This window comes from Leuresthes tenuis, unplaced genomic scaffold (assembly GCF_036924035.1).
Source record: "Leuresthes tenuis unplaced genomic scaffold, fLeuTen1.0.hap1 SCAF_14, whole genome shotgun sequence".
In the NCBI taxonomy this organism is placed as follows: Eukaryota; Metazoa; Chordata; class Actinopteri; order Atheriniformes; family Atherinopsidae; genus Leuresthes; species Leuresthes tenuis.
The window spans coordinates 21,618,598-21,640,080 of NW_027325368.1; the positions used below are offsets into that span (position 1 = coordinate 21,618,598).

General features: G+C 43.4%; 2 protein-coding genes across 4 annotated transcripts; one reads left to right on the plus strand and one right to left on the minus strand.

Moving 5' to 3' along the window:
* Positions 1 to 224: 224 nt before the first annotated feature.
* LOC140268629 (1-phosphatidylinositol 4,5-bisphosphate phosphodiesterase delta-1-like) lies at positions 225 to 8,768 on the minus strand. 3 transcript variants are annotated; one of them, XM_072363569.1, is made up of 15 exons: positions 8,683 to 8,768; positions 6,955 to 7,113; positions 6,096 to 6,324; positions 5,762 to 5,891; positions 5,103 to 5,331; positions 3,054 to 3,255; positions 2,676 to 2,820; positions 2,409 to 2,561; positions 2,093 to 2,251; positions 1,864 to 2,017; positions 1,634 to 1,750; positions 1,367 to 1,545; positions 1,150 to 1,282; positions 635 to 784; positions 225 to 400 (listed from the first exon to the last, which is right to left on the minus strand). In XM_072363569.1, exons 1-15 carry the CDS (start codon positions 8,714 to 8,716, stop codon positions 309 to 311), a joined length of 2,265 nt encoding a protein of 754 aa, XP_072219670.1. In that variant the 5' UTR covers positions 8,717 to 8,768; the 3' UTR covers positions 225 to 308. The 3 variants fall into 3 exon arrangements, with proteins under 3 accessions (XP_072219670.1, XP_072219669.1, XP_072219671.1); XM_072363568.1 differs by lacking the exon at positions 8,683 to 8,768 and adding an exon at positions 7,455 to 7,756; XM_072363570.1 differs by lacking the exon at positions 8,683 to 8,768 and adding an exon at positions 7,483 to 7,501.
* A 2,167-nt stretch (positions 8,769 to 10,935) lies between these two features.
* On the plus strand, positions 10,936 to 21,482 carry LOC140268397 (serine/threonine-protein kinase OSR1-like). Its single transcript, XM_072363223.1, has 17 exons — positions 10,936 to 11,184; positions 11,748 to 11,860; positions 13,106 to 13,214; positions 13,639 to 13,780; positions 14,456 to 14,511; positions 14,655 to 14,764; positions 14,859 to 14,960; positions 15,079 to 15,212; positions 15,350 to 15,398; positions 15,505 to 15,570; positions 15,787 to 15,909; positions 16,511 to 16,546; positions 16,760 to 16,909; positions 17,176 to 17,278; positions 17,364 to 17,432; positions 18,403 to 18,467; positions 18,551 to 21,482. The coding sequence occupies exons 1-17, from the start codon at positions 11,115 to 11,117 to the stop codon at positions 18,623 to 18,625; spliced, it is 1,572 nt and encodes a 523-aa protein (XP_072219324.1). The 5' UTR covers positions 10,936 to 11,114; the 3' UTR covers positions 18,626 to 21,482.
* Position 21,483: the final 1 nt, after the last annotated feature.

Below are 21,483 nucleotides of genomic sequence, written 5' to 3' on the forward strand. Positions count from 1 at the left end.
GATTTCATAAAATATTAATATGAATAAGAGGGTTTAAACAAAAAAAAAAACTTTGGGACACCTAAACCCTTACAAACTGAACACTGTCTAATGTAATAAAAGGCAATGCTGTCCCTTGCCAAGAATGCGGTCTTCACCTGACTTCTGCAGTAGCTTTTTCAGGCCACTGGAATTAAGCCAATAAGTTAATTTTGAGCTAAAAGTATGTTGAAAAAAAAAAAAAAAAAAAGAGACTCCTGAATATAGATCAGCTAAAACATGGCTCTGGGCAGGAGGTCCTTGTGTCCTGACAAGCGATCCGTGACGTCTCATTCAGCGTCGAACACCATGATGTGTACGAAGAGTCCAGCCGAGGGGAGAAGGTCTCCGTTCTTATTGAGCAGCGGCACGTGTCTGTATCCTGTCAGGGAGAAAAGAATGGCTGCTGTCAGAGATCGGAAAAGGAGGAATAACACGAGCTCTTTGTGCAGCCTCTGAATTCAGATCTGTATGCTTCACCAAAGACGGGATAGTTCCAGTCGCTGTTCATTTATGAAGTGTGACAACAATGGACTGTCAGTGGTTTTACACATCATTGGGTTATGGTGGGGGGGGGGGACTTAGTAAATATCCACTGCCAGTTCTGCAAACTCACCCATTTGTAGGCTGTTGAAAGGAAGCGTGTACTGTCCAATAAACTCATTACCAGATGTGGAGTCATGGTCCTCAACGGTGAAACGGACCAGAGCCAGTTCTGGCACATACACATCAAACTGGAAGTTCACATTCCAGGAGGGGTTAAAACCTTAAAGAGAGAAACAGAATTAGGTCATTTCTCACTTTCTGTGTCTTTCATTTCTGATGTTCGGCACGCTTCAGGAGTTTTTAGGTGACAAACAGCTTTTAACTTGTTTTACAGTATGAATTCTGACCCAGAATCCCAGAGGGCATGGATACACCGTCTGTGCTGCTTTGGGTGTTATGTGTTAATGCTGACTCATCAGACAATCGTCTGTGCCATTATGCTCTGAAGTCACCACTGATGTGTGCGACTGTCTCCCTTAAGATCTGTAATAATGATTATTCTTCATGATTTTAGATCAACGGTCTAAACAGCTCACAGCAACTCTGAAAATCTGAATATTTACAGAGCTTAACACAAAACGGTACCGTTGTTATCAACCGATCCGGTCTCTTTCTCTGCAACATCAGCCGGCACTCCATAGATTTCCACTTTGACCAGCGGGTCCACGATTGAGGATTTCTTCTTGTTGACTTTGGGGAGCTGCTGGCCCGATACAATCTGGTGACAGATGGACAAATATCATCACTGTGAGCTGCTGCAAACGGCTGCAAACAGAATGCTTCCTCAGGTCGGTAGCCTCACCATGACATGCAGTGTCTTGTGCCTCAGCCAGTCACCTCGGGTCAGCGTGATGGGGTCAAACTCCGTGGCCGTTTCTCTCATGAAGGCCGGTTTGAGGACATAGCCGCTCTTACCGTTGACCAGAAACTTGCCCTGGTTCACATCCATGTCTGTGCAGTTTGTCTGGAAGTTCAAGGCCACTGAAAAAGCAACGAAAGAATGAAAGGGAATGTGAAGAATTACATAAAAACAGCCATCTTCCATCAGGACTTTGTCAGGTTTTTGTACCAATTTGGCAACCGGCGTTCCACAGGGGCACCGGGTTGTAGTTTGACGAGTCAGTCCTTGAGCCTGCAGGATAAATGCGGCTCAGTTTGTCCACATTGTGGCGGATGTAGGCATTTGCTGCGGAGAAAAAAACCCAAAACCGAGACATTTAGAGACAAAATTAAAGTTTCTGATTGAATACTGGAGTATGCGCAGTTAACTTAAACGTTCGGTCTGGCACATTTCCTCACCTGACTCTTCTACCAGCTTCATGGCTTTTCCCTCCTTGAAGGACGACATCTCGTAGAAGCTCAGGTCTTTCCTGGCCTCCTCAAAGCCGTGGAAGTGGACGCTCTTGCAGTAGATCACCATGTCGGACAGCTCTTTGGCCAATTTCAGCTTTTTCTGTTAAACATCCTGAGTAATGAGACGTCTGCTAATGTGTTAATCTAGAAAACATACCGCTCTTGTCACACCGACCTTGCTCTTCTTCTCCTTTTGCTCATCTTCATCGTCGTCGTCATTCGACTCCTCCTCCTCCGTCACGTCGGTGTCCTCAGCTGCTGCTGCCTCATCAGCAAAGATGGCCTCCAGTTTGTTTAATCGCTTCCCTTTGATCACGAACTTCCCTTTCAGTTCCTAGAGGAAGGCACACACACACACACACACACACACACACACACACACACACACACACACACCTCTGTAACAATGACTGATAAAAATCTCCCATTTTCCAACACAGTTTTCAAGCTTGACAAGCATCCTGATGTAACAAGCGGGGGTGGATACCAACCTCGGGGGATGGGAAGTCTGTGGGCATGCCGTCGCACAGGGGAGATGTGACGAGTGCACTCCCCAGGATGGAGCTCATGTGGTGGGCCATGACTGACTGCTGCTCCACACTGCAGTGGTTCTCCAAGGAGAGGATGACTGGGTAATCAGATGTCTGGGGGGGGGGGGCAACCACACAGGAAAAAAACAAACAAACAAAAAAACCACAACATTAAAGCTTTTCGGTGATACACAGGACACGACCTGATGTTTATACTGCTAAACGTACCTTAAAGGCATACTCCTTGATGGCTTTGATTGCATCTCTGAAGAGGATCTTTGAGGTGAGAGTGTAACCGTGGTAGATCACCGGCTCGTTGTCTGATCCATCCCAGCAGTCCAGCTCCACGCAGCGACAGCCCTTCAGCAGAGCCCTGAGAGAGTGACAGTCACCATCAGCGAACAAGAGATCGCACTGTAAATCTGCAACTTCAGATGCACAACACGTGACCCACAGCAGGGGAGTCACTATTTAACAAACACCAAGCCAAAAAGGCCGGATAAATACCTGCAGACTGCAGTGATTTTAATCTGTACGTCACAGTTGTAGCAGCGGAAAGTGTTCAAGACGTCGAAGGGAAAAAAAAAAAAAGCTTGAATTTGTCACCTGACATAAGCCTCTGTGCTGCTGGGCCCTTTGAGCTGATCCTCCATGAGGTAGGTGTTGTGTGAGGAGGATATGAAGTAGTGGTTGAGGGGCTGGTACATATCCTGGTACACCACCTTGTGTTCTGGATTGAGAATCATAGTATCTGGGTGATGCAGATGCATGAGGAAGCCATCTTTGGACAGCAGCTTCTTCGCCTTGACTGAAATGACACAAAAACACAGCAGAAAGGGAGAGAGAAGTCATTTATCCACTCAAAGTGTTTCCCTCTTACAGTAAAACGTCTTCCTGCGAGGATTCACAAGGTGATTACTTGACACTGGAGTCCAGGATGAAGCGTCCCCAGTGAAAAGACTACACATGATTAAATCATTTTTTGCTCTCTTTCACCCTTAATTAAGATGGAGTCACAGTAGACGTGTTGTAATTCTACTGTGGTATGTGTCCAGTACTGTGCTAAAGTCCTGAGCCACCACTCATTTCTTTGAAGAGGAGCCTGGATTTCTTGTGAACATTTTTAGTGGTTCTCCAGGCTATACTAAAGTCTTTCAAAAGGTTTATTTCTTTTGGTGGTCAAGCCTCCCGACACTGACCTATGACTCATCCAAGTATAAAAAGAGCCCAACTCAAGGGGTGAGCCGGTGTGGTGTCAAGACAACAGGCAACTTATCAGAGAACCAACTTCATTTAGTATCTTTAGGCACTTTGTTATCAGCAACCGGTCACACAGACGCATTATTTGTTCCCCATTTCTTTAGTTTCATCTATAAGAAATGCCAAAAAACTAAATAGTCTCTTTGTAACAATGAGGTGATTTGCAAAGAGATATTAGCCAAAAATGTATCGCAACGTGTTGTGCAGTGTCTATAAAAAAAAGAAAAAAGAAAAAGAGGAAACAGGACAAGTAGAGGACAAAAGAAGAAGTTAAAACCAAAAATCTTAAAGTGATGTCCTTAAGAAAGAAGAAAAATCCAGCAAAGACCAGAGAGATGCATCTGGACCTTCAGCTGATCCATCTACTGAAGCCTCATCAGAAATGGTCTCCATGGAAGGGTGGCTGTCAAGAAGCCATTCTTAAGGAAGGGGAACAGGGAGAGAAGACTGAGCTATGCCAAATGAGACAAGAAGTGGACTGAAAATCAGTGGCAGCAGGTCTTATGGAGGGATGAATCCTCCCCAGAGGCCGGATCTCAACATTACTGAAGCAGAGTGGGATCATCTGACAGAGAACGGATCAAAAGGCAGCCGACATCCAAAGAAGAGCTTTGGGATGTCCTTCAAGAAGCTTGGAGAACTATTCCTGAAGACAGAAAGCTTGTCTAAGAGGGTTCAGGCTGTGTTGGAGAACAAAGGAGCTCACACCAAATACTGACTTTAAAGCTTGTTAATATTGTAAAAACTCATTTATGTTTGTACAAGTTTCAATAAATCATTGCAGCCATTTCCTGATTTCCTTTTGATTGAAAAACAAAAAAACAAACAAACCATGGTGTAAGGCATTGAACAGTACTACACAACCAAATCTTCACTGTGGTAGAGTCGTAATTAACCTGCTGAAAATCACATTAGGACTTTTGGCCTCGTCTAGACTCACCCCAAAGTACAGACGACTGATACCAATCTATGTCCAGTGCACAGAGCAACAACCCGAGCTCCCTTTGGTTTGTTAACGTGGAGTTCCTGTTCGTGCTGATTTATGCTGCAAAGCTCACAATGGATAAAGAGATAAGAGAAAGCTCTTTACACCCATTCGCTCAAAAAACAGAAGATAATACTTGACCAAGTTCCACTTATTGCTGTGTTTTGAATGGGCTTCAAAACACAGCAACACAGTGTCCTGCCTCCAAAAGGCAAATAGTACCGTGTGTCAGTGCTGAAAATGGCAAAAGTGGAAAAGCCTGCAGAGAGTAAGTCAGAGTGGTGAAACATCCAGGACTGAGGACCAGTACGTGTCCACTAACCTCGCTCAATCAGTCATGCTCACAGTCTGACGCCCACTCTGGGGTAATAACCTCCAGTGAAACCGTGTCGCTCCTGATAAGTACTGACCCTGTTCGTCTGGCTCGCACTTCTCGATGATTTTTTGTGCATCGGCCAGAGTGGCTTTCTCTCTCTGCTCCTTCAGCAGGAAGTCCACCAGGTTTTCGGGGCTCATGAAGCCTGTGGTTTTGGCGTACTCCCCGTAGATGACGTCAATTTCCTCTCGATGGGTCAGCAGGTCATAGAAATGTTCGAGCTCCTCTCCAGACAGGTACCCAGACTTGGACTTGTCACTTTGCTGTATTGTAGAACACAAAGGGTTAGTCCAAACTAAAGACCAAAAGGGTTTACAAGACGTTATCTGAATAACAGATCCTTATGTACGACCTACCGAACAGAACAACATGCACGAAACAAAACAAAGCATTTTCATTGTGCCACAGTTGAAAATTAGGCTAAAATGCCCATCCATGCAGCATCACAACAACTGTCGGCTATATGAAGATTTATTGCCTGTAGAGCCTGCCTGGCCTTCAACTGAAATCAGTTCATGTTTTCTTTTCAAAACCAATTCAATTAGCCAAACATTTGGCCTTTAATTCTAAGAATCATTTCCTCTTCAGTCCACATTTTATTGGTTCCATCGGATCAGGAAAGATTCGGTGTTTAAATCATCGCAACAAAACAAGGTTTCAAAGCTCTGGAGATCAGCTACACATCTGCATCACCTTGAAGAGCATTTCAGCGTAGTCATCATCCATCTCGATGTTAATCAGACGCAGGAAGTTCTTGAGCTCAGACGGACTCAGCTTATCATCTTTGTTCTTGTCCGCTTTCTTCAGGCAGTTGAAGATCCAGCTGGGAAGTAGGTGATGTAAGGAGAAGATCTGACAACCGTCTACGTGCTCGGGACGTTATTTACACGCTTACTTTATTTGAGGGAAAAAAAGAAAGATTAAGCTCTCTTAAGACTTATAGGAGCGTTCACCAACAGCTGCTCGAGTAAATCGGTTATTCAGGGAATCGGTTCAGGGGATGACGTCCACGCCCACGTAAGGATACTGCTCTGTGGTCTGCTGACGGTTCAGGTTCTTCATGTTGGACTTCAGTTTCTCCAGGCTGCTCACCCACCGCCTGGCCTCCTCCTCCGAGCTGGCGATGAGGTCCAGGTTCTTGCGGCGACCCTTAAACATGATGCAGAAGCAGCGGCCCTCCACCTGCTCCTCTGTGTTCTTCCTCAAGCCCTCCGACTGACGGCCGAGCCGCACGGCTGAGATGTCATCTATTGGAACTGAGGACAGGAGAAATTGTTTTTTAACATTATCCATTTGCCATTTATGCTACATTACCAGATGCTAACTGCTCAGAAAACAAGTGTCCTAACACAGAAATTAAATAAAAGAGCCGGCTGTTAGTATCCGAGGGCATCGCTGCCCAGCCTGCTTGGTAAACAGGAGCCCGTTGCTGGAGAGTTGCAGCTTAGTTCACAAGGCAACGTCAATAAAGATGTCCCCACACTGCACTTATCAACCTGCGACCGCATGACAACAATTTATGGATGTAATTAAAGTGGAAAATACAACAAGAGCCATTTAAACCACTCCTCACTCACTGTATAAAAAAAATAGAAAAGAAACGAGCACACCGTAAAACCTTATCACCCTTATCATGAGCAGCCCAGTTGTGTCCGATAATACCAAGGACGCTCAGACAGAAGTTTGTCATTAGTCTTCCACTTTTATAATCCGTGTGGGAAAAATCCAATCGACCCAAAGAGTTATCAGGCTATTTAAGGCGTGTCAGTGTGCTGCTAAGTAATGATTAAAGAAAAATAACAGGCAAAAAAGTAAAGGCGAGGAGTGGAGCTTGACCAGACTGATGTGTGCCAGAGGTTTAGGTGGGATGTGGGGAGGACACTCACAGGTCTGCTCCGATTTGAAGGCTTTCTTGGATTCGCGCCATATGGTCTTGCAGTCCTCTTGGAGTTTGAAAAAGCGGGTCTTCTTCCAAGACGCGGACTTCACCTTGAGGAGGTCTCCCCCTTGAAAGAGGAACTGGAGGTCCGGATCGCCCTCCATGCCTGTAAAACCAGGGGAAAAAAAATAAAAAATTCAACCCGAGCCAAAACTGGAGACATCATCCCAACCCACTGAGCTGACTCCCATTTTACACCAACTTCACGCCACAGTTAATTGAAACCAGCCCATTTCTGGTGCCTCCGCCTCATCATTCTGATCTCAAAGTCAGAAAACTCAGTTAAAAGAATGAATGCTCAAAACTCAGCTAGGTTTCATTTCCATGGCATTACAAATAAGCTGACATCATAAACTGTGAAATTGAAGCACTATGGCCTGGCCCTGAATAACCTTTTAGTGCCATCTGCTTCAGGATTATCGATCAGATAACTGCAGAGCAGCCTACCTAGAAGCTTTACGTTCATTTGTATCACCTTCTGGCTTCTGGCATGGCGGCGTAATTCCTCAGATTTGCTGAGTTCAGGTTGTTTTCGTATGCATGCCATGGTGCTCCCGGGTGCCGAAACGCTACCAGACTGAATTCACGAGGCGTGTGTGTGTGTGTTTGAAGGGCGTGTACCAACCCTACAGTTGACTTCATCTCTGTCAGGACTTCCTTGAAACTGTCAGCTGATAGCCAGGCTGACACCCACTTCACCTTTTTCATTTCGACCGCTGCCCAACAGCCGGCGACTTTAAAACTCCAGGCCGGTTTATGCTAATTGTATGTTTTAAGGACACTTGAATATTTCGAAAGAAAAAAAAAAGAAGGAAAAAAAAGAAGCCAGATTTAACTTTAAGAAAAAGTAATTTAGGCAGGAGACAGTAAAGCTACAAAACGCCAAATAGCTAGCTTACATTAGTGGCTGGCCAATAAGCGTCAAAACAAACTTTTGCCAAAAAAAAAAAAAAAAAAATACATTAAAGAATTTTTAAAAAATACCACACATGAAAAATAAGCAGAGTATAGTTTAAACAACGCTGTAACCTAATAAATAATATGCTTTCAATCAATAACTTTACTGCTTAAACAGCTTGAATATGGTTATAATCTTCGACAATTCCCCATTTTATGGCGCCATCTACCGGTGTCACGGCGGTACTTCCCAGTGCTGTGATTCTAACTCTACGCAACTAAAGGCTTCAGTCGTTATATATGAAAAAAAAAAGTGCGGGTCTAGTTCAAAGATCACCAAAACCGAAATAGTGGTTCATCTACCGTCTCTCCGTAGCAGCCCTTGAGACACAGGCTTTGAGTGTTTTACCAGACACCAAGCAATGTTTTGGTTTGGCAACGCTTGCTTGTGTTTGCAACAAGGTGAAACCAAAGTGGATGGAAGGGGCCACACCTTTCGGCATAGTCTAATTTTAACAAATGAGCACAGATGACCATAGTTTGCTTCAGCAGCAATAATATCTGCGATAAGTAGAACGAAGTGGGTGGCTGGAGCAAAACATTTTTTAAAAATTATTAGGCTATGATAAGAAATAATATTAAAAGCTTCTCAGATTGTGTTCACATGCCTTGATCTAAGGTTACCCGCTGTTAAGACAGTTCTGGAAGTAGCACCACCCAATAGATGCTGAACGCACTTTAATTCGCACAACTGAACACAAAATCAAAATGATCTCACCAGTCGTTTTCCTTTCGATCCCATTCGTTTCCATTCCTTCTTGTTTCTATTCCTTCTTTCCCACTCAGGTCAGATCCGTTTTTTTTTTTTTTGGGGTTAGGGTCTTTTTACCTCGTTTCACTTCAACCAACCTTTCATGTGAAGCTGCTCCTTGCTTCCATGAGCGCAGTTTAGAAATAAAAGCAGCTTTTGGGGCTGTTGAATTGAGAATGAGGACGACGCAGCCACACAGGTGGGTTTCTGCTGGCAATCTGAACGCAGGCGCGCCTGCAGGCTTCCACACCGGTTTGACGAGCCTGTCATCCAATGCGCTGCTGATGTCACAAAGGGGTAGGCAACACCTTTACGCCTGCTTGTGCCATCGTGCAGTGGCTTGGTTAAAATGACCTTGTTACCACCATTGTAAAGCACACTGCATCATTGTTTGTCCACCTGCAGGGGAAAAAGCTCACAGTGCTGTCGTGATCCTGTTGTGTGAAAACACTCTTAGCTAGTTGTAAAATAACAAGAAACTTATGTGCATAAACTGGGAGGGGCTGCTCACCTGAGAAAAACCTACAGCCCTGGAGACATTCTATAAGGTGAAAATTCAAAATTAAAACATACTCCCGTTGAAGCAGTTGGCAAACAAAACAGTTTCACGTGGACACCTGTTCCTTCCTTTGAACACAGGACAAACATGATCAGAAGGCCTGAATGCCACAGCTGGCTTGTTTCCAGCCCACATAGTTGACATTGAGCTTGAGGATATTGGTGATATTGAATGGGGCAGATGAAGTCTCTACTTTCCTTTTCATGTCCAGCTCAGCCTTTGCAGGATAATAGCACTGCAGTCACTGGTGCGTTGGGGCTCCTGTGACCCTCAGCAGTTCCCTTTCAGGCCTGGCTTACCCTCGGCGCACTGTCAGCATCAGGATGACTGAGCTTTAATGCATACACCAGAGGGAGAGCTTCGGTAAAGCGCAGAGCACCCCCCCCCAAAAAAAAAATAAATCGACAGGGTTCATGCAAGAACCCTGAATGCAGCATTCTCTATCTTACATATCCTAAAAGCACTTTAAAAGTGGTAAAAATGCGTTTTATAGCACAAATGGAACTAACTAAAACAACCCTTTCAATCGGTTGATTGAAATGCCAAATAAAAGACAACATGAGAGACCCCAGCCTGGAAGCAGAAGTTTTAAGAGTCTTCTTTTGTGTGATAGAAGTCTGTATTTGCTTTGAGTCTGGGCTCGTAAAACAAGCAAGAACAGGCCCAGCTGTTCCCTCACATACCACTAATGCCATCCATAGCTGTTCTGCATTTCTCTCAGACAGATGAAAACTCACAGAAACAGATCATGTGATTGCTGGTGTTTCCAAAGCATGAAGCATGCAAGCATGTAGAAACTGAAAGAAAGACACACTTTCCAACAAGCGTCCGAGGCCTTACCCGCAACAAAATCTTCAGTCAGTTTGCTTGAATTGTTCATCCTTAAGTATGTATAGTTTTTAGCACAGTGGAATCTCCATCTGGTTTTCATAAAACATATTTCAAAGAGTGTGAACACCAGACAGTGGATTGTTTCAAGGTCGGTCTACAGCAAGTCCCATACTTTATTCTTTTGTGCGAAAATAACTTCACAAAACAATACGTACGTATGCCTACATTTAAAGCACTTTGAGTTTTGCAGATTGCATCATCGTGGATTATGCATCACATAAATCGCTGAAATAAGTGCTACCTCAACCAGTTATAGAAGTAGCACTCTATAAGCTATAAGCTGCATTTGCTGGGTATTTTATGACATGTTAGGCTATACTGTATTCAAGTATAATGAGCAAAAGAAATGGAAACATGCATCTTTAGTTTAGCTCCTTCAACTTTTCTTTAATGCCTGGAGAACTGTAACCTCTTCAGAGTAACACTTCAAACCAGAAAGTATCCTGTAACAACTTTGAACCCTCGTGTTTTGTTTAAGACAAATGTGACTGGAATTTTTTTTTATGTCAATACAAAGCTCATGGCGCACGCGTCTCAGAGACATTAGCGCCCCCTGCTGGGCTTGCTGGAAACATTTTAGAAGTGTGAATGCAAATGGTAGCGGTACTACTTCAACATTTAAAACAAATATCATCGTAGATTAACCGTTTCTAATTTCTCTAGACCCCATCCATGCATGTTGTTCTGCTTTTCAAATGATATCTTAAACATTTGGTACATTGAAGATGGCGACATCTTGGTTCCTCCTCCTCAGTTTGTACGTAATAGGCTGCGTCAGTCGCGCGTGAAGTTGTGTTGACAGGGTTGGCAGGAGTTGTCAGCGGAACAGCAGCGGTAGCAGCAGCAGTAGCAGCCAGCTTCATCGGACCCGAATGGAGTAATCTCAAATTTCAGACTGCGTCTCTTTTTTTCGCCAAGAAGCATTGCTCACATCGTTTAAGAAACGGCCATGGCAGACGACCAGTCTTCTCAGTCCTGGTCAATCGACAGGGACGACTATGAACTCAACGAGGTGATAGGTGAGTAGCTTAGCTTGCTAATGTTAGCATGTTAGCCTCCCCTGCCTGTAGTACAGTGTTGGCTGCCGACTGCTAGTAGCCTATTAGCATTACATGTCTGAACCTAACCGAAGTCAAGTCACAACCCGTAGCCACACTACAGTATAGTCAGCAGCCCGGTAGTTTCCCTTTGGCAAGGCCAACTGTTCTTGCTAGTTGGAAAGCTAAAGTGAAACTGTCCATTAGCCAACCACCATGAAGCTAAAGGGCTAGCTGAAGCAATTTAACCGGCAATTCGTAAAGAATCGTTGTTAGAGAGAGGTTGCTCTTTGCCAAAAGGATGATACAACTTGTAGAAAGCCAACCTCAAGACAAATCCAGATAACGTGACTTATGACGGGGAAAAACATGTTTTCGTCACCGTCAACTGCATTAATTTGATTACAATGCGGATGGACTTGTAAATTGCATCTGTTCAGAAACCTGTTTGACCAACTTTTCTGTACTAAAACGTACTTGAAGTTGCCCAATTGAGTCGTCATATTCTGACTAATGGTTCTTTTTGTTGCTAATGATATAATCAGGCAGTGGAGCCACTGCAGTTGTCCAGGCAGCTTTCTGCAAGCCGAGAAATGAGAAGGTGGCCATCAAACGCATCAACTTGGAAAAATGTCAAACTAGCATGGATGAACTACTGGTAAGAAACAATTGCAAACATTAGGCCGACATCTGTTGTCCAGTATTTTTCTATATATATTTCAGTGTGTCTGTTTGTTGAGCTGGGAGTGGTTTGAATTGGTGGGGTCATATCAGCCAAGGACAGATCAAAAACACAACCCCACATCAACTGCTAAATACTAGAGCTCAGTGCAATGAATGAAGCAAATAGTTCTGTGTAGGTATATCTGAACAGGTCAAATGTGTTTTTTTTTTTATTATTATTTTTGTCATCAGTACTAAAGTATTCTTCACATTATCTCTTTATTGTCATACTTAGTCATGACAGACTCGGTGTGATTAATGCTGGTTTACGACACGTTATCACTGTTAGAGTACAGCCAATATTTCAGCTGTCAGAGCAGTGTCCAGTGGGTGCAACAGAAAGCCACAGCAACATTTTATGGGGATCCTATTTTGTACATTGAACGTGCAGGTTTCTTACACAGTGCAATGTTCTTACTCCCTTATGTGCAGCTTCTTTTAAAAAAAAAAAAAAAAAAAAAAAAAAAGTCTTGTGGTTAATCAGAACAATTGTCTGAGCTGAATTAAACACTTTAAATTATTGCATTGCTATGTGTGATAATACAATAAGAGACTCTAAAGGGGCTTTAGAAGTACTCCTGACCTTATAATCTAAGTTTTTTGAGCTGTGCATAGCATATTAAAGTAGAGCGTCCGAGATCACTTTGTTCTGCGTCATTAATTTCCTTCTCATCTTGGGCTTAGACTGCTTTTCAAGCAGTGCCAAATACCAGCATTACAAAGTATGCTATCTGACGTGAACATTGAAAGCCCCGTCTTCCAAGGCTTTCACCCTACAATAGCTTATTTTACGCACCAAAGTCCTGACTCCCCCGACGTCTGTGTTTTTACATTGTAAATGTCTTTGACTTGTGGCTCAGTTATGGCAGTTACTCCACTGTTTCTTGTCTGCTCTTGGTTTATGAAGTGTGTACACCTGGTTCAAAATGGAGCTATTTTAACAGGGAGTGTTTGACTTGGAGGGAAGTAAAGGCAAAGATAGCAGGAATTAGATGGTTTAATTTAAGCCACACTTGCTGTAAGTTCTTGATAAATAAAGCCAGAATTAAAAAGTTTAATTTATTGACTGGGATTTGGTTTATCCCTGAATGTTTGATATGAGTCCGTATTTGGCTCGGTGTGACACTTTTTCTGCTCAATGAGTGACCATTTCCTGCACTTTTTTCCCCTCTGTGTGCAGAAAGAGATTCAGGCTATGAGCCAGTGCCACCATCCAAACATTGTGTCTTATTATACCTCCTTTGTGGTGAAGGATGAACTGTGGTTGGTGATGAAGCTGCTAAGTGGTGGTAAGTGCTGTAATACTAAGGAGACATGGTTCTTAATTGCCTTACTCTTTGCTAAGTCTTCATTTTCTTTGTCATGTCTGCCTTCTTTTATCTCAAGAAAGCTTTTGGAAGACCAGTTAAATTGAGCTACATGTTAATGCTCTATTGTTGCTCTTTCAGCTCTGTAATTTCAATGAATCTAACTTCATGTTTGCCTTCTTGAATTTATTGAATTGGTAAATTGCTGTTTTCTGTGCTTTGGGAGAAGTGTCTGCCTCTGTTTGTCTACCTGCAAGGAGTTCTGATAGTTAAACGGTATTATCAGAGACAGACAAAAGACATTAAACAGCAACATTAAAAGCATCACCTCATCTGTAAGTTAAGAGGTTTAGGAGGTCCATCCACTGTCGGCATGTCTTGTTTCAAGCCTCTGCCTCTCTCTCAGGCTCCGTGTTGGACATCATCAAACATATCATCTCTCGCGGCGAGCACAAAACTGGAGTGTTGGACGAGGCCAGCATCGCTTCCATCCTGAAAGAAGTCTTGGAGGGACTGGAGTACCTTCACAAAAACGGGCAAATTCATCGGTAAGCTGTAACGACATGTCACCTAGTTAGTGCGTCCCAGAATGCACTGCTGTCTGACGACAGTGTGACAAGAGTGTGAGGTTTGAACTAGACCGCACTCTTTCAATATTTAATACAGAGAAAATGCATAATTGAGGAGGTTTGTGTTACATAAAAGTTCCTCCCAGGAACACTGTGAACCACCACTGAGAATAAAGGCCTCTCTGTATCCTCTGTGCATCTGTGTGTGACAAGTGTGATCGTTTCAAATTAACCGACTTTCTGTTTGTTAAAAAAAAAAAACAGTTTCCTTTTTTTTGTCAAAAATGTGAGATAGTCATATGATTAGCTGGTATTTTTTTATGCATTTCTGAGCGCCGTTGTCAGCTTCTCAGCTGACAGACAGAGCAGCTGCTGATTGAGCTCAGATGATGTGACTAACTCACTTACACCTAATCAGTTAAGATGGGGCGGGAGCAGTTGGGGCCAGCTTAAGCCATTCTAGTTCTTTGTGCACAGTGTGCACTCAGTGTGTAGTGTGCAAACACAAATCAGGAGGATTAAGGAGGAGTGGATCAAAGGTCTCTTTAACATTTTTTTGTGTATAAAAGTAGAGTGATTATTCTTTTGTGAAGCTGAGTCATATGTGTTTCGGCACAGTCATTGTGATGTAATTAGCCTTTTCTACATGAACAGGGATCTGAAGGCCGGAAACATTCTTCTAGGAGACGATGGCTCCGTGCAAATTGCTGGTACCATGTTTTTCTTCTTTGTTTGCTCATATCAAGAAGAAATATTACACTCTGAGATGTTTAATAATCCAGTATGATCAGGTTGGAATAACGGATTCTGTGCAGACTTTAACCTGTCCTACATTTACAATTACACACCACAGACTTTGGCGTGAGTGCCTTCTTAGCGGCCGGAGGAGACATGACGAGGAACAAGGTTCGAAAGACCTTTGTGGGGACGCCGTGTTGGATGGCCCCGGAGGTCATGGAGCAGGTGCGAGTCTTCATCTCCCTCAGTTTTCTCTGTAATGCTTTAGCTGAGATACAAGTAGAATGACTTTGAGCGATGTGCTAATTTTGATCTGCAGGTCCGTGGCTACGACTTCAAAGCAGACATCTGGAGTTTTGGGATAACAGCCATTGAACTGGCCACTGGGGCTGCACCGTATCACAAATACCCGCCGATGAAGGTGAACATGTATGACTCTCAGAGTTAGAGTCATGTGGGCTGTTCTAGTTATTGACAGCTCAGAGAGATTTTCTTAGTTTTTTTTGCTAACTGAGGGTGAATTTTTTGCCTGTGTGTAGGTGCTGATGCTGACTTTGCAGAACGACCCTCCCTGTCTGGAGACGGGTATCACGGATAAGGAAATGGTGAAGAAGTACGGGAAGTCTTTCAGGAAGATGATCTCTTTGTGTTTACAGAAAGATCCTGAAAAAAGGTCAGTTAGGCCCAACACTTCTCTTCTCTTCGTCGCCTCTCAGATTACATTCGGCTTTGTTTTGCTTTTGCTTTCCATCCGATATTCCAGCTGTGTAATGAATATAATGAAGAGCCCTGTGTCTCGTTGCTATCTAGGCCAACTGCTGCTGAGTTACTGAAGCACAAATTCTTCACAAAAGCCAAGGTGAGAGCCATGTGTCACTGTTGGGAAAATAAACCGAAGGGACTTTTGCACGTTTCAAAACAAATATTTATAGATGCTGAATGGCACGTTTTTCTTTCCGATCCAGACTAAGGACTACTTGCACGAGAGGCTCCTACATAAAGGTCCAACAATATCAGATCGATCCAAAAAGGTTTGACACTTGTTGCAATCACACTGAATTTCTGAAGATTGTGTTTGTAAGCTGCTGTATCACGGTGCTAAGGGCAGGTAAGGTGTGTTTCTTGCCCAGGGTGTGTCCCAGTTTCCCAGATTTCTGCCTGAGGCGTGCTGGGAGATGCATGTAAAGAGTCAAACAGGTGATTGATGAGCCTGTATTGAGTGCGACCTTTTTGAATGCCTTGTGTAGGTGCGTCGCGTGCCTGGTTCAAGCGGCCGCCTCCACAAGACAGAAGACGGCGGGTGGGAGTGGAGCGACGATGAGCTGGACGAGGAGAGCGAGGAGGGGAAAGCTGCTGTGGCGGCTCTGCGGGTGAGAGCCCGCACGCCTGCGTCGTCTGACAGGCGGTGCGGTTTACATTACGAGGCCGTTTCTCTGTGCTCACTTTCAGTGGGACAGCAGATGGTGTTGCTGAGTTGTTGGTCCGAACAATTTCAGTCAGGCTGGAATGTGTTTTGCTGAAGTCAAAGTCACTGGGGTGGAAAAAAAAGAAAGAAAACAATTTCAAAATTTCTCCTGAACAGCACTTACATGCTGCTGCAGCTTTTTGGCAACTGTAAAGCTTAATTGGGTTTTAAAAAAAAATAAAAAAAAAAAAAAAAAAAATAATCACACTGACATTTAACACCTTTAACGATTAAGACTCATGCCCAAGGGAAAGAAAAAAAAGACTACCTCCCAACGGGCCCAAACCAATTGCTCAAATCACTTTCCAGTGTGTGTTTACACTCAATTGTTCTCTGGGTGTGGGTTCTACTCTTCTCTGTCTTATCTGTGATATCAGTTTAACGTGCCACCTCCTCTGTGTCAAATTTCTTCAATCCTACAATACTCCATCAGTCCAGACACTGAGGGGATAAAAGGGAAATTGCATGTAAATAATCCTGACAATCTTGTCATGTCCATTCTGCAGTCACCCAGAGTGAAGGACGGGTCCCAGAATATGGAGGTGAGTCACTTTGTAGTGGACATGACCTGAAAATTTTGACTTTTATTTTAAAAAAAAAATTTTTTTAGCATAATGCTAAGACAGAGTGATCTGCATGACTGTTATATGTTTGTCTTCTATTTATTATCATTATTATTATTGTTATTTTTTCTTTTAAGTTTATTCATGCCAAACTGATCTGGTCAAATGTCTGTTCAAATTTGTATCCGTTAGCTTTTCCCACCAGCAGATGGCTCCACAGCGCACCTGCAGCCACCTGCTGGAGCGCACGAGAGAGCCGCCGGTGTGGGTCCGAGAGCGGAGGATGCAGCACCTCCGGCTGCTCCTCAGCCAGCGAGCCCCTCGCATGGACCTGCTGTCGAGGTGAAAACACAAAGGCCTGAAAAGACCAAAGCCTGCATGTGAAACACAAAGTTTGCAGATAGTAAATATTGACAGAAATGGCAAAAAAACATTGATTTAACTCATTAATGGACCAAAAACAAGTATATTAATAGAAATAAAAGCTTTTTATTTTTTAAAGAGGGCATCTTTAAGTCTGATCTTTAAAGAAAAGAGAGTCCCAAAACTCTTTGAGCTTGTCCGTTTTTATAAGTCATTTTCTTTGTCGTGTGTCATTTTGTTTGCAGGATCCGGCCACTTCGTCCAGTATTCCCATCAGCCTCGTCCTGAGATTGAGGAACCCCAAGAAAGAGCTCAATGACATCCGATTCGAGTTCATGCAGGGCAGAGGTGGGAAACACAGGTTTTATTTACCCCCCCCCCCCCCCCATGCCGTTGCTCTCCACGCTCACGTCTTTGCCTTTTCTGTCCTCAGACTCGGCTGATGGAGTTTCTCAGGAGTTGGTCTCAGCTGGTCTCGTTGATGGGAGGGACTTGGTCATCGGTACGTTACCAGTATTATTGAGATGATTGTGTCAGAGTACAGCTTTCATATAAAAGTGTTGTTGGTGTTAAATGATCTGAATGGACTTCCATCATTTAATCATGTATATTTATTCATGGGGGGGGGGGGCAATCAAGTCTTTGATGCATTAAGAATCAGACACGGGAAATTCAAAATTGTTTCGTAAATGTCAAAAATAGATTTTCCAATAGTTGATTGATGAGGTAACGTTGATGGAATGCTAAAGGAGGGACTTGGTAAAGAGGAAATTAAGCATTTTAGTTTCTCTAAACCAGAGCACCATCCAACACAGCAGCATGAAAGCTTCCAACTCCTTCCGGAAAAGCTCAAGCAACTTTTAAACCTCTTATTGCCAAGGCGTTGGGTCCGTATTCAGCCTCAGAACCAGGGCTTCTGTGATATTTTACGCTCTTTTAAGCCATCTCAAAGACATTTTGTTCACACGGTGATCCCCCACCCTGTGCAAAGAGATCAAAACCAAAGTTATGAATGACATTTTTCCAAAACCAGGTAACCAGGTGGCTCTAAAATGTGATCCCCACAGAATCCTGTGTCACCATAACTGTATGTTGCCCGAGAAGATCGGCAGCCGGGGAGTGAATGTGCGATTATGTTGCTCATTGTAGAGAACAGGTTGTGTCACTTCTCGTCTGGGAGTCAGAATACCTTCATTCAGTATGCTGCTACAGGCCCACTTTTCTTTTTGCAGCGGTTCTTATTCATGAAATATATTTAGCAAATATATTTAGCTAAATATATTTAGCAAATATATTTCAGGACATTACGATGCCGCAAGAATCAATTTGTAGTTGCTTTGCGGCCCTCTGATCTGTAATCAGAGTAGCTGGTTATTAGTTAGTTATACGCTGTTAAATCTTTGAAGTTTCTCCCATTTTTATTGCTTTATCATTTGATGTGGTCCTCTTGTTTCCTTTCGTTCTCTACCTAGTTGCTGCCAATTTGCAAAAGATCGTCGACGATCCTCATAGTAACAAAAATGTGACCTTTAAACTGGTAAGTTTTCACAGACGCTCTGAGTTTATAATGACTTCTTTTGGTAAAACATTTTTTTTGACTCGTTTTTACCCCCCTCCCAGGCATCTGGTTTGGAGGAGTCTGAGATTCCTGACGATATTAAACTCATTGGATTTGCGCAGCTCAGCATCAGTTAAGTCAAGCAGAGCCGAAAACAAAGGACAGAAACAAATGGTATCGCATAGCTGCATTGTAGTCAACTCCGAGAAACCACTACTGCCAAAGAGAGGAGATGCACGAGGGAGGTGATGAGGAGGTGTGAGGCTGGCAGGAGTGCGGACACTACTGCAGGATGCATGAGGACCACATTGAGGGGTTCAGTTCATCACAGGAATCACACTTGAAATGTTTACAGTGCGCTTATACAGTAAATGGGAGAAGAAATGCAATCAACTACATCAGTTCCCGGTTTCTTTTTCTTTCTTCTTGCTCCTCATACACAAGCACAATCCAGACCATCTCCTGCCGGTACTGGAAAATTCTTGCCTTTTTTTCTTTCTTTAAAAAAAAAAAAAAAAATCAGTCGTGCCACAAAACTTGTGCGTGTCGTGCCGCCTTTACACGGCACCTTATTGCTACACTGAAATTGAAAAGTGTAAGTTCAGCCTTAGTTACCAGACTGCCGGTGTCTTCGGTGAAAAATTGGATCGGTGTGTAAATATTTGGCGTATTCTTTGTACCCCCCCCCCCCCAAAAAAACAAAATCTAAAAAATGTCCCTTAAGATTTACACACAGTAGCATATTTTTTGTGTTGTGAATCTATGAAATCATATGCATTTATTTTAATTTGACATATTTACTAAAAAGATTCCGCATAAGGCAGCCTGAGCAGTGTGGAAAATGTACTCCTCCACCTCGTCGGTGTGGTTCTTCTGAGGAAAAACCTAAAAAAAGGAGTGAAATCATTCTAAAATGAGCTCCTGTGTTTTCTCTCGCTGAGACCTGCCTGATATTCCTTTACTATGCAATGGTAATGCTAATTTCACCGTATGTGATCACTGGTTGCTGTTCTGACTGCTTTTGTGTTGCACGAAACGGCTTCCTGTGCGTGCACCGCAAAAGGAGCTCATAAGGTGTCAACCAGCGAAAGGAGTAGGTTGCAAGTTCCAATACTGAAAAGCTAACGCGCCAACAGTCAGATGCGGGTAATGATTGCTTCTTTTCTGTGATCCCTTGTGTCAGAGATGGTTTGGCCTTTTGATGGCTGAGCGAACAGCTGGGGGAAGTATCCTGAATGCTGGTGACGAGTGTCGAGCCTCAGGAGGCTTCTGTTACAGGCCGAGTGCCGGTGAACTGCTCAAAAGCTCCAAAATGTTCTTCCAAAGCGAAATAAAGCTTAAAGGGGCAGTTCACTCGATTTTTGGTTCAGATTTGTCACCAGCCATGCCGATACTTTTGGTGGAAGCGTTGCTTTACGTCCCTGAGACGCAGCCGCCACCCCAGCGCTGTGAGGATGAATATTCATGGCGGCTGGTGGTTTGAGTGCCATGAAATCTGCTGTAAAGCCACCGAGAGACGGTGTCTCAATTTATCTGTGGAATATTTCAACGTGTGCTTGATTGACTCAAGTGTTTGAACAGATGTGATTTTAGACTAAAATGACACCCTTTTTTTTTCTAGCACCACCAGTTAGTTTACATTTTTATTGGTTTGCTGTTAAAATATTTACAACCGACGGGAAGTTTGGTAAAAGACGTTCAGTTTCCTCAAAAAGATGCAGATTTCTGATCCTTGGACTCTCCCCTCGGGCCACCACCAAATTTCAGATTGTTGCATGAAAATGCCTCTGCTTGGTTTGACTTTGTCAGCACGAACGCGCAGCTTTACTCTTGAGAGGCAGCAGGAGTTTCAAACGAACCCAAAGCTCGTCTGCGTGGCTGGATTTCCGCTCGATTTAAATCTTTCGAACGTTGAGTGAAGTAACCCTCGAAATGTCCGCAGCAGCCAGTGAGTGCTTTAGTTAATTTCTTTCTTTTTTTTTGCTTTTTGTCACTAGGCGGGGTTTCTTGACAGTACTGTAGTTTCTTTGCTTTTTAAACACTCACCAACGAATCACTGTCGTCACTCCGGCTGTAGCTGTCTGGTTGTCGTGTGCCACGTGCAAAGGGCTGCCGTATAGCCCCAGTTCAGGTACTGGTGTAAATGGTCTCTGTAAAGATGTTGTAAATGTACATAAGATGGCAACTCCGTGCACTGTCACACAAACATCATGAGGTTTATCTGTAATAATGTAGATGCATTGACTGTGTAAGTGTACATGTCAGATTAAAGGAACATTTCCCTGTAAATATCGATCGAGGCAAGCAGATTCAAGACTCCTCTTGCTCAGAACTCGGCGTTTGATTTGTTTTGTTGTGTTTCCCACTCTCGGCTTTTGTCAGAGTGTTACTAATCATGCACACATTCTTAGTTCATTTGGCACCTTATTCATATGTTAACATGCGTCATTTGAAACTATACAGAGCTTGTAGTCGCACGCTCTCCTGTTAGTCATATTGTTTTTCTCACTGAAACCGGTCCATGGCTGATGGTCATTGGCACAGTTACGTTACTCTGCCTCTGCCTGTGTGTGCGCGTGCCTGTGTGTGCGCGTGCGTGTGTGTGCGCGTGCGTGTGTGTGCGTGTGTGTGTGCGTGCGTGTGTGTGTGCGCGAGAGTGTGAGATTTGCCGATGGAGTGATAGATCAAAGAGAGTCACCCAGACTTTTTGTGCATCTATTTTATTGTTCCAGAGAAAACTCCTTCTGCCTCTTCAGGAGGTCACTGAATGATGAGTATTGATTTTGATTGGCAAGTACATGTTTCTATTTTCTTTTTTGCATATCAGATATTTTAAAAATGACGCCCAATTGTAAAATGTGTATGCCCAAACGTACCTAATTTGAAGCAGAATATTTGGTATAAGATGTAAAGGAGATTCCTCGACCGATGATCTGCATTGTTCAGCGCATACAAACTGATTTTTAGTATTTGAATAAAGTCACATGATGGAAAC